Source organism: Penicillium malachiteum, assembly GCF_028827825.1.
Source record: "Penicillium malachiteum strain IBT 17515 chromosome Unknown utg000001l:1.0-8184562.0:1.0-8186909.0, whole genome shotgun sequence".
In the NCBI taxonomy this organism is placed as follows: Eukaryota; Fungi; Ascomycota; class Eurotiomycetes; order Eurotiales; family Aspergillaceae; genus Penicillium; species Penicillium malachiteum.
The window spans coordinates 5,410,755-5,421,993 of record NW_026643094.1 but is presented as its reverse complement, the minus strand read 5'-3'; the positions used below and the strand labels follow the sequence as shown (position 1 = coordinate 5,421,993).

The window sequence follows — 11,239 nt, the reverse complement described above, 5'->3', positions numbered from 1 at the left end:
AATTCATATGCAGAGATTGCACAATGCCATCTAGTCAAGCAACTCATCTCATGCTATATACATCTTTATACCATCATTTCTTCCAGAGGTTCTTATCTTGCAGACTTGGACTTCGATAAAGGAAGCTTGCTCCCTTTCAATGGCGTGGCTTTGTCCTCCCCATAACAAATGCCAGACCAGCACCAGGGCCTAAAATCACAACCAAGGCGACTACTTTCATCATATATCGTTGGAAACTATCGGCCGACCTGGCTCTAACACCGCTGGCATACTGGAAAATGTAAGCACCATGAGTGATAATGACAAGATTGATAATAATGTAGTCCCACTGGAAAAAGAGAAACGCGCCTGTAGTTAAAATTTTGTTTTACTCACGTTCAACAAGGCTGTGATTCGGGAAATACATGCTGATGAGGTTTAACTCGGATTTCTCTGAAAAGCAAACATAGCATACAATTCCGAGGTGAATGAGGGCACTCGCAGTGCCAGTGATGAAATATCCCGTCTTCACAGGTCGAGTGAAACAGTTGGGAGAGACCGCTTTCGAGGCAATTTTGCTAGCCAGATGTTAGAATAGTACCGCAGTGACAGGAGTCAAGAGATAACAAATGAAGCCGTATTGCATATAGAAGGGGCTTGCATTGAAGAGTCCTGGTGCTAAAAGAGGAGTCGGCAATAACATGGTGAAGATGGCAGTGAACGGAAGTGCCTGGGCATCACTGGCAGCAAGAGGAATGGGTTCTCCAGGCAGGTTATCATACTGCTGCTTAAGATGAAGCCGTGAGTATAGTGGGAGGATCAGGGCAACTCCTGTACAGTTCCAAAGATATTGCCACGTCAGGGAGCTTGGTTATATATTATCGTTAATTTGGCAGGGATTTTTGATGGGAACTTTCTCAATCAGATGGGCTCCACGTACGATTTCAACCACTTGGAAGTCATAGGCCGACGACTTTCAACTATCGTCATAAAATTTATGACGAGTAGTGCGGCAACAAGATCAACTAAAATCAAGAATGCACCCAATTCTTCCATAGATTGGAGGCCGAAGAAAAATGCAACGAGAACTTGAATCGGGAAGTCAAGAGGCCAAATTCCGGTGTAGCTTGTCTCCAGAACCCTTCCATCTGGGAGGGTGCTAGACCAAGCTGTATATAACAAAGCCCTCAGTGTGCCGTTGGTCGCCATGACACCCCATATTGATGAAAACGCGAGGGCACTGAGGCCGTAAAGAATTCTCGATGTAATGATTGGCAATGTCATGGTAAAGGCAATCAGGGGGCTGCAAAACGTAGACACGCAGAGATCACGAGAAAAGGCAAGTTATTGTGGTAAAGAATGCATCGGCATGGAGAGGAGAGGACGATGGGAACGATGAGGAGAGACGCTACGCTTGGAAAGGATCAGCTGACTGCAGGCTATCTTGGTCCGGCCTCTCCTACAGGAACTGAATAATCAGTTCTAAGTGATCGGGATCAATCAGAGGCCTTTGGTCTCGCACTCTGTACATGTGGATCTGGTTTCCGGTGTAAGTGTGGAGGCTCCATCGCTTGTGGATTACTACGGCCCGAGCAGTCCGACTCACGAGAGCTGTGGCATGACTGCGGATTGGTTTGAACAGGCACAAGCCCGAGTCCACCTCTCATATGGTAGTGATTGGACATGTGGTATGAACACTTTGGAAATTTGCAAGCTTCAAATTGTTCTCCTATATCTGACAACGTCGAATTCTCTAGTATATTTCTGTTCTTGCCTTGTGAAATTCCTCCAGTGTCAGTAAACAAGATATGGCTGCTGAAGTAGTTGACGTTGTCGTTGTGGGGACTGGTATGTACACATTTCATCTATTGGAATATTATCCCGTGACTCCAGTACTTGTTTCACCTGTTGAATGATTGGATTCCTGGAAAAAAGCACTAATCAATTTTCGTTTCTTTAGGCTGGAATGGCCTCATTTCCGCAAAGACATATCTCGACCTCAAAGAAGATGCAAACATCATCCTCATCGATGAGCAAGCCTGCATTGGGGGTGTCTGGAGCGAGGAGAAGATATATCCCAGTCTTTTCGCGCAAATCAAGTATGGATTGTTTGAATACTCTTTCTATCCAATGCGCCGAGAAGGCATCACGGGAGATGGATATATATCAGGTGCAACGATCAACACATATCTGAACGAATTCGCTCGCGACTACGACTTGATTAGACGAACCCGCTTGAATACCAAAGTAATCAAGTTGGAACGCCTGCCAGATGATGGTACCGGTGCTACCTGGAAACTCATCTTGGATGGCGACAAACGACCCATCGAGTGTGAAAAGCTCATTTACGCCTCGGGAGCCACTTCGCATCCTGTCATGCCGACTTGGCCGAACCAATCAGGCTTTGAGACTCCAATCATCCATTCTGCAGAAACAGGACTGCATCTTGAATCACTGAATAAGATCCAGCGGGCAACTGTACTGGGCGGCGCCAAATCCGCGTATGATACTGTCTTCTTGCTGCTTAGCAAAGGAATACAGGTAGACTGGATCATCCGTGATGATGGCACTGGGCCGTTAGCTATAATGCCACCTACGATTCTCGGCCTTGTCAACTCCATGGATGTGATTTCAACGAAGGCTATGGCTATGTTCGGGTCCAGCATCATGCAGACCAAAGGCGTGGCTTATCAATTTCTTCAAAAGACACGCCTAGGACGAGCCATCGCGAGGGTGTTTTGGAGTACAGTCACCAAGATTGCCGATGCCCATGCTGGATACGCAAAATCTCCCAATGCGAAGAAGCTCCGACCACTTCCCCACGGCAATGGCATATTCTGGGCTAATGCAGGACTCGGCTGCGCCAGCGTCCCAGACTTTTGGAAAGTATTTCATGAAGGCCATTGCTCGGTGCATAGAACCGGTATCGAGTCGTTCAATGGCAGTAACACGCTCGTTCTAGAGAACGGGACCTGTTTGGAGACGGACTTCGTCATTCTCTGCACCGGCTTTGACAAATCCTACCAGCCATTCGGGCCGGAGTTACAAATTGAACTGGGGCTGAAACCGGACCCGGACTCTCAAGACCAAGCAAAATGGTCCGAGCTGGATGCCCGCGCCGAGGTAACCGTTAATGACTTACTTCCTGCTCTGAAACACTCTCCGGTTCCACCATCCCCGCATGAGCCAAGATCTAAATCGGGCATGGGTTCCGAGACAAGGCCCCACCATGGCCCGAGCCGCCACTTCCGGCGCCTTATCGTGCCGAGACTCGCCGCTGAGAAGGACCGTTCCATCTACTTTCCAGGCTTCATTCACTCCATTTACACCCCATTGGTTTCAGAAGTGCAGGCATTGTGGGGCTGCGCATTCCTGCTCGACCTTGTTGATCTCCCATCTCAAGAAGAGATGGAAAAAGAAGTGGCTGAGTGGAATGTGTGGACCCGCAAGCGATACCTTGCGCAGGGGCGAAAGCATGCATACGCAATATACGACTTTCTTCATGTGAGTCACAATATTTGGATTCTCGTGATCTTCATTCTTCATGCAAATCAACATATTGACAAGACTTAGTATATAGATACCCTTTTGGGCGATCTGGGAATCAACAACACCCGCAGAGGTAATCCCCTAGCGGAATTATTTCTACCCGCCTACCCAAGAAACTATCAGGGTTTAGTGGATAAGTTCAAACGCTCGCTCGCACTAAGAGGAGTCCAAGTGGTTGAATAAACCAGAACTTACAGGGTCAATGGTTGGACCTGATAGGTTGGAGGAATGTCGATCCATATAAGTGTAGCAGATTTATCTTTCGAGGGAACGGCCTGGTAGTCAACTGGTTGGCATAAGAAACGGAGCACAATACTCCGAACGCTGATCTTTTGCCAAATGTTATTTTTTCTATATTTAGTCAATTCCTGAACTATGGTCGAAATAAGGCTAGACTCTCTCTTTCCTTTTGATGAATTCATCATTACGGTCAAGTTGGCGGTTGCCATAAATTGCACTGCTCAGCTGCTCGCGACCTCGGACTTCAGAAAGTCGGGAATGATGCTTCCGGCGCTGTTAAAATCAATCCAAAAAATGAGACAATGTTCCAAGGTAGGCATTCATTGCGTTAGAAAGCCACTAAGAAGCCAAATATACCTGTATGTTTCCAGGCCGTACCCAGAGACCGACCAACCAGTCTTGATACTAGTAGGAAAATTACTACTGAGACTCCCACGGTGACAATTTAAACATTCAATTTGAATAACGCGACATTTTGATATGATGTGTGTTCAATGTTTCAATCTCAGAAATGAGCCTTTACAAGGCGATATATTCAAACTTGAAATAGAGGATGACTCAGTGTGTCTACCTGTCTAGCTCAACTACCTGCTACCCTTTCACTCCTGAATTGTGGGAGTAAGGACAATAGACTGTCTGTTCTCAATTGTGACCCCAGTCTCATCGATGATAACCTGGGCGTTTCCAACAAGAAAGCTATTCTCCAGGAACTTTGGCTTGGGGTCGTTGACCAGGTATTCAATCCGGGCCGCTTCTTCATCGTTAGTATATCATTCTTCAATGACAGGAATCTCCTTAATTGAAACGTATGTGGTCTCACCTGCGTGGCCAAATGGAACGGACGCCATGTCTGGCTGTAAAGTGAAGACTTTGGCAGCTGCTGGAACCATGTCGACAGTACCAAAAGTACGGATATCAATAACATGGCCATCGTCGGTTCTTCAGTAGTTGATAGAAACACATAATATCAGTCAACGAGAACGTGAAAAACAAATGGCACAGCCGTCGGTTTTCTGGGCTCTTCGTTGGAAGTTTGAAGAGTGCTTACTTGGCGATACCACGGAAGTTCACACGACCATGCTTTCCATCTGCGTCCATGACAAACCAATCCCCACCGAAGACAATCTCGGCCTTGAATTCTGGTTCAAAGCCTGGTACTGTCTCCACTGTTCCACTTGGGACTTCCTAGGGCAGGACAAAAGATATCAGCTTAGCGTCTGTGTGAGGGATATGAGGTTTAGGGAAAGGAAGTGTGGCTTACAAAGTGGATGAGCGAAGAGCCAGTGTGGCTAACGCCTGGGGTAGTTCATCAAATGTTAGCACCGCTCGATAAAAGGCGGATCTTGAGACATTGAGCTTACCAAAAGGGCGGATCTTGGTAGGATCAACGTGAATCCTCGTGATGAGGGCGGGCTTTAACGCCGGGAATCCTGCATTGTCGGTTGCCATGTTGATTGATGCGTTTCTAGAAAGGGAGATGTCGGGCAAATGTAGTGACTTGTAAGTTATCTTGTCTTGACCACTTAAGGATGATTGATACCTCTCTCTTGAAAGTCTCCCTGCTTTGATATATCAATCGACATCTGATTGAATGATATCATCTGAAACCACCCCGGGCGGGAGTGACATGCCTGCTGGTATGGATGTTGCACGCCTGCCCAGCATCGGGATTCGCCGGTCCGATGAACAGACAGGTGCCAATAGGGGAGAGGATCTAGCCGCAACGGTGGCATGGAGAAGGAGAGAAGGCGGTCGGCGTGAGCTAAAGACTAATCCGTACAGGACAGACCTCGGACCAACTACAGGCAAACTACCATCCTAGTCCGATAACAGGCCCCGGTCTCAGTCTCCAGACATCGGCAGAGCCTTTGAGTTCAATCGGGTAATGAAGCATCGAAACTATCCAAATAATAGACAATATTGATAACGGAACCGACTACAAAATGGATCGAACTCATGGTTTGCCTCTCTTCCTCTGACCATTCACCATCTCACGCAGAAATGGCTTTTTTTGTAAACAAATTGATTGTTGTCAGCGGTGCGGCTTCAGGAATTGGCCGAGCAACAGCTAAGCTTCTCGCTAAGAATGGAGCTTTGCTCTCCCTCTCGGACATCGATGCTGGTCGACTCAAGACCGTGAAAACTGAGATTGATCAGTTTTCTCCAGAGAGCAACAGTATTACCTCAGTTGTTGACGTTTCCTCCCAAGACCAAGTGAGCAACTGGATTCGCAATACAGTGGCGCACTTTGAAGGTCGGCCAATTACCGCTGCAGCCAACATGGCTGGTGTGACGGGGACAAGTCAAGTTCCCGTGTCCGGCCGAAATATCAGTGACTCCGAACTTGATTTTGTTTGGGGCGCCAATGTACGGGGAGTGATCAACTGTTTGCGGGCTGAGCTGCTGTACCTCCAGGAAGGCATTCGCGGACGTGGAGGTGGAGCCATTGTCAACGCTGCTAGCCTGTCAGGCCAAGTGGGGCTTCCAGGGTTCCTCCCGTACGTTTCTGGTAAACATGCAGTCATTGGTATTACGCGAACTACGACGAAGGAAGAGGGTGCAAAGGGTATACGTGTTAACGCCATCGCACCGTAAGTTGGGAGTCCGATGAGCAATTCTCATTCTTTAACATCCGTGAACTGACTGATCCTTTACAATATCGAACAGCGCCATGATTAATACGCCACTGCTGGAGGAAGTTGCGAACGGGCTTGGCACCTCACTTTCTGCAGAAATGTTTGGTGGGGGTTCTTCACCTGCCTTGGGCAGACTCGGCGATGCTGAGGAGGTGGCAGAGTTGGTACTTTTCCTTTTAGGCCCTCAAAGCGGGTTTATTAGCGGCTCCGTCATCAACATTGACGGAGGAATGTCTTTTTAGTTTGATAGCAGATAGACTCAGCTCCAGTAAATCAACTGGCGCTGGAGGGCTGAAAGGCCGAAAGATGCAAAGTTCGTCACCTGAATTGAATGATATAACCAGGCTACTAGATGAGGTGGGGACATTTGGAAATGATGATTTCAATCTGTGGCCATTTTTCTTCATTCTCGAAGCAAGACCCTCGGTGTCTCACTTTAGTCTGATTGTACTTTCGGTAAAAAATCGTGTCGAATAAATTAATTAATTCGACAGTATGTCGGTCACGCATGCAGATCTCTAGGACTAAGATATTGGCCATGCAGGTGAGTGATACTGCCTACTGTATTCAATCTATACGGACCTTGCCCGCGACGGACTATAGAAACTCCACCTGGGCATAATTCATTATCACTCCCTGTCTCAGCCTATTTCGCCTCTTGCGACTTCGAAGGATTCCACGCTATATCAGGAATAAGTTGCGTGATCTGAGTCGACAAATCAAATGCATGTACTGTTGATCCCTCCCACTCACGATTCCCTGGATTATGCTTATGCTGCAAGGATATTCACTATTTGCATCAATTCAGTCCTGGAATTCCTGCATATAATGGCAAAACGGCTGAAAGCACTTGCAGGCCACCTTGCCGACTTGGAGTACTAGTAGAACGCCCGGTACACATGTGGACAAAATCCTTTGTGTATTTCAGACAGCTACTGTAGCCAATTGATGTGCATATGCTGGCAATAGTTAAGGTAGTATCAAGTCCTTTTGCTAACTTTTGTCACTTTATGCAGTATTTATCTTTCAATACAAACAATTCCTCCGCGGGCTTGCCCAGCGACACTGTTACAACCCTCGACCAACCTCGAGTTGCTTTTCCGATCGGATAGATGAGAGGGGTAGCGAACTACAATGATTTTGCATCATTGCAATATATTCTTCTATAATTTAGGGGCGAGAATCTCCAATACTATTCTAAATCTCCCAAGTCGCTTCCAAGGTTAGGAACGTCCACCGTTTCTTCCTTGTTCAACTCGCTCGCCGCTTTTGAATGCTTGGCACGCGGGGACTGCCTGTCACGCAACATCATAACACAACCCACCTTGTACAATCAACCAAGAGTCGGAAACAACCATGAGCGGAGGTGGAGCCCGTCATAGCGCATGCAAATATTGTCGAGACCATAAAGTGCGGTGTGACGGTGGCCAGCCATCATGTGAGAAATGCCGCAGGCTCGGCGAGGAGTGTATCTATCTCCCCGCACAACGACCCACAAGGGCCGACCTCACTCAGACTGTGGCGGCACTACAGAAGCGACTGCGTAAGACGATGTCTCTTGCTATCCTCTACAGTTTCTTTTGGATGCTATCGCGTCCCTGATACAACATTAAATTATCGTCTGTGCTAACCCCGACACAAGATGAAACAGAAGCGCGTATCTCAGGGATGGCCAGTCAATCAAATGGCCTATCTCGCATCGCCACTAGTTCGCACCCGCCATATAATACAGATAGAAGTACCAATGCAGAAAGTCAACCACCCGCGGCTTTTCTGTGTCCACTCCCTGCTAAAACCCAGCACGGTTACCAGCCTCCATCTCCCCAACCTTATAATCCTCCCTTGCAACCTTCCTTGAACGATGCTTTTCTGCGCTCGCTACACGCCAATGAGACACAGTATAGGATGTCAGTTGAAAGAATGGAGCCAACCCAATTTGGCAGGGAGAAAGAGCTTGGAGGTCACCTTAGACCAGATTTCACTAACTCTGGAAGGTTCGGATTCCCGCCAATCTTCCAAGCAGAAAATCCCAACAACCACGTTCAAGGTCAGAGCTATGTTGATGTAGCGGAGTTATTAACCCCGGATATCAGCGACATCACAGAGGCTTCCTCATCTTGCCTTCCTGCGTCCGTACCAATCGCGCCGCGGGAGACACCTTGCAGTGATAACAATATAAGTGAAGGTGTCGCGGCTCAGCTGGCCAATTTCTCCGCGGCTGTCTTTCGTACCCAGGCTGAGATAGCCGGCATATCGTCAGCTGTCGCCGCATATATTGCCTGGATACGCAAGGTTCCAGCGGGAATGACCCCGCCCAATACCACTTTAATATATTCAAATTTACTCGAGACAATTGAGGAGCGTCTACGTGAGATGGGTGAGATGGCTGAAGCCAAACCACGCGCTGCTTTTCGAGAAATGATGGAGGGGATCCAGAAATTTGGCCCGGCTGGTGCCCCTGTCTACAATACCTTGGGTGGATTGGAAGAGAAATTGGACAAGCAATCGGCCGATGTGGCAAAATTCTTCTCCATGCGCTATAATGCATGTGCATTAATGTCGGAACAAGCATCGAGCCTACCGCACGGGCCTGCTTCGCGCAGCGAATCGCACGAATCTTCAGGCTCAGAGTAACAGTGGGTCGAAAAGTGGGACTCGTTGTGGTGGATGTTTAGCATTGTATATATGTTGTGAGCTTTACACGAAGTGCAGGGTTTTCTTTTCAATACGCAATCCTCATGCTCAATCTTTAGATGTCTGCGCTTTGAAATTGTTTTCAAGTTGATATTATCCGCATAACTTACGCATAGTTATCTGAAATGAGTTACCTATGCAAAGTTCCCCGGGTTACATTTTTTTAAAAAAAAAAAGAAAAGAAGAAATTTAATGAATCAGAGCATAAAGTGTTAAGGTTTACTAGTACGGGAACGGAGCGGGAACTTGGACTTGGCATTTTGCTCAGTGCCCAGGTGGATTCGGGTGTGTGGCGGCCGAAGACGGTCGTTTGGTCAATCTTCATGGAAGCAGTCGATGTGGAGAGGTCGGACATATGGGCTGCAGCACTTGAGATACCTGGATCGCAAGGTAGCCGGGGTCGTAGCCCGAAAGTCCGAACCTTTTGTATGCCACCACAGGACCCCGAGGGAGCTTCGGGCCGAGTGTTCGTCCCACAATTTTGAGAGGATTGGTTTCTTCTGGAACCTTGAATGTACAATCGACTAGTACGAGCTTCACCGAATAGCATGCTCATCGAACGAATGGGTCTGGAAATCCGAGGTCTCGAGCCTAGACTTTCATATACTGAGGATCCGGCGTCTTTCGGCGTACAGCACGCCTTTATTTACACTGCTTCTCTGGAAAGAGCTCAATATCAGAATTGCCACGAATTGTCTATTCACTTGTCATGTCGATCAACAACTTGAATCCTAGTCCAAATGACTCCGTCTTAAGCAAGGTCTTTATAGTCCTTGGAATTATCGGGACTGGTGTGACATGGGGGCGCACCATTGGCGACGGCACTCTGGCACATCTCCTAGAGGCTTTGGATGGCACGGATGGAAAATACATTCTCCCAGGCACGGACTTCACGCTGCGTGACAACTTCACTGGAATCTGGCCACTTGACTACCTACTACGGACACTAGTAGTTTTCTTCTGGGAGGTTGTCGACGGCTCCCACCCAGCTGCCACAACAACAGGCATCTACTTCATCGGTCTGCTTTTTCCCATCATAGTTGCCATTTACCTGGACGGGCTCCGCCGTGGAAATGGGTCCTCAATTTTGAAACCGTCGTTATGGTTTCTTATCTTTGGAGCCGCAGCCATCGGATGCAGTGGCGCAGGGTGGGCAATTTTATATACAGCAGCTTCGCCAACAACTTTGTCGTCAATCGCTCCAGATTCCCTTCGACGAGCCTCACTTCTCTCTTCTACGAGTACGGCCGTTCTACTGCTTCCAGCCATTTTCATTGGATACGTACTTCCCATGGTGCTTATGGGCCTCCCATCGCCGTACTTCGTCTCCAATAATTTCCAACAATGGACAATCGTTATCTGGAATGCGTTTCCCATCATCATGTACACCATCATTGCGACAGGCGAGCGTATCTTGAGCCTGAGATCCTCTTCCTCGTCACCGAAGATCTCTATGTCTAGCTCTCAAGCCGCGCATCTACGCGTGGTGAGATTAATGAGCATCGTCTCGGTCGCAGTTGGCCTTGCTCTCCATGTTGCCGTTACCACCATCTCCGCCTCTGCAGCCCTTTTCCCGGCTCTCTTTGACAGCAAATACGTCAAGGAACTGACTCCATTATCTTTGATGACTCCTCCTCTTTCTCTCGCTGGCGGCGACACGGTCGGAGATGGTATTCATGGCTTTATGCTGTGGGACCAGATTATAGGATTCTCGTTAGTACAGCTTGTGTTTCTAAGTCAGCTTCGGAATGCCCTGCGATTTTCCAACTTTCAGCATCGTGGATGGATAGGCCTTGGCACTGTTGCCTTTCTACTCTCTTTTGTAGTGGGTCCTGGTACAACTGTTATTGTCACTAGCTGGCTGCGAGATGAGATCTTATTCAACCAAACGGAGATACAGACCCCCACTAATGAAAAGGCGGGAAAGACATTAACCAAAAACTAGGCAAGAGGAGGTTTACCTGATTCCAGTCTGGGGGTTTTGTATAGAGTTGCAAGAAGACACGATTATGTTGAATGAATCGAAATTCCGTGTCCCAGCAGATGTAATGTCTAGCTATTTTTCGTAGCACTAGTAGGGATATTCACTAGTATCTAAGTCTTTCACTGCCGTTGAGAGCAAATAGTAGTAATTTACCTCT

At 47.8% G+C, this 11,239-nt stretch overlaps 7 protein-coding genes across 7 annotated transcripts; 5 read left to right on the top strand and 2 right to left on the bottom strand.

The window, feature by feature from the left end:
- Positions 1 to 136: 136 nt before the first annotated feature.
- Positions 137 to 406, bottom strand: N7483_002028 (uncharacterized protein; the record flags this gene model as incomplete). Its single annotated transcript, XM_057085465.1, has 2 exons — positions 137 to 348; positions 376 to 406. The coding sequence occupies 2 exons, from the start codon at positions 404 to 406 to the stop codon at positions 137 to 139; spliced, it is 243 nt and encodes an 80-aa protein (XP_056951614.1).
- A 1,381-nt stretch (positions 407 to 1,787) lies between these two features.
- N7483_002027 (monooxygenase) lies at positions 1,788 to 3,552 on the top strand (the record flags this gene model as incomplete). Its single annotated transcript, XM_057085464.1, has 2 exons — positions 1,788 to 1,827; positions 1,940 to 3,552. 2 exons carry the CDS (start codon positions 1,788 to 1,790, stop codon positions 3,550 to 3,552), a joined length of 1,653 nt encoding a protein of 550 aa, XP_056951613.1.
- An 815-nt stretch (positions 3,553 to 4,367) lies between these two features.
- N7483_002026 (uncharacterized protein) lies at positions 4,368 to 5,217 on the bottom strand (the record flags this gene model as incomplete). Its single annotated transcript, XM_057085463.1, has 5 exons — positions 4,368 to 4,519; positions 4,589 to 4,707; positions 4,817 to 4,953; positions 5,030 to 5,064; positions 5,130 to 5,217. 5 exons carry the CDS (start codon positions 5,215 to 5,217, stop codon positions 4,368 to 4,370), a joined length of 531 nt encoding a protein of 176 aa, XP_056951612.1.
- Positions 5,218 to 5,395: 178 nt separating this feature from the next.
- Positions 5,396 to 5,654, top strand: N7483_002025 (uncharacterized protein; the record flags this gene model as incomplete). Its single annotated transcript, XM_057085462.1, has 2 exons — positions 5,396 to 5,525; positions 5,551 to 5,654. The coding sequence occupies 2 exons, from the start codon at positions 5,396 to 5,398 to the stop codon at positions 5,652 to 5,654; spliced, it is 234 nt and encodes a 77-aa protein (XP_056951611.1).
- Positions 5,655 to 5,769: 115 nt separating this feature from the next.
- Positions 5,770 to 6,646, top strand: N7483_002024 (SDR family NAD(P)-dependent oxidoreductase; the record flags this gene model as incomplete). Its single annotated transcript, XM_057085461.1, has 2 exons — positions 5,770 to 6,359; positions 6,436 to 6,646. The coding sequence occupies 2 exons, from the start codon at positions 5,770 to 5,772 to the stop codon at positions 6,644 to 6,646; spliced, it is 801 nt and encodes a 266-aa protein (XP_056951610.1).
- A 1,114-nt stretch (positions 6,647 to 7,760) lies between these two features.
- N7483_002023 (Zn(II)2Cys6 transcription factor domain-containing protein) lies at positions 7,761 to 9,038 on the top strand (the record flags this gene model as incomplete). The annotated part of the gene is made up of 2 exons (XM_057085460.1): positions 7,761 to 7,947; positions 8,056 to 9,038. The coding sequence occupies 2 exons, from the start codon at positions 7,761 to 7,763 to the stop codon at positions 9,036 to 9,038; spliced, it is 1,170 nt and encodes a 389-aa protein (XP_056951609.1).
- Positions 9,039 to 9,807: 769 nt separating this feature from the next.
- N7483_002022 (uncharacterized protein) lies at positions 9,808 to 11,043 on the top strand (the record flags this gene model as incomplete). The annotated part of the gene is made up of 1 exon (XM_057085459.1): positions 9,808 to 11,043. The coding sequence occupies one exon, from the start codon at positions 9,808 to 9,810 to the stop codon at positions 11,041 to 11,043; it is 1,236 nt and encodes a 411-aa protein (XP_056951608.1).
- Between the last annotated feature and the right edge of the window lie 196 nt (positions 11,044 to 11,239).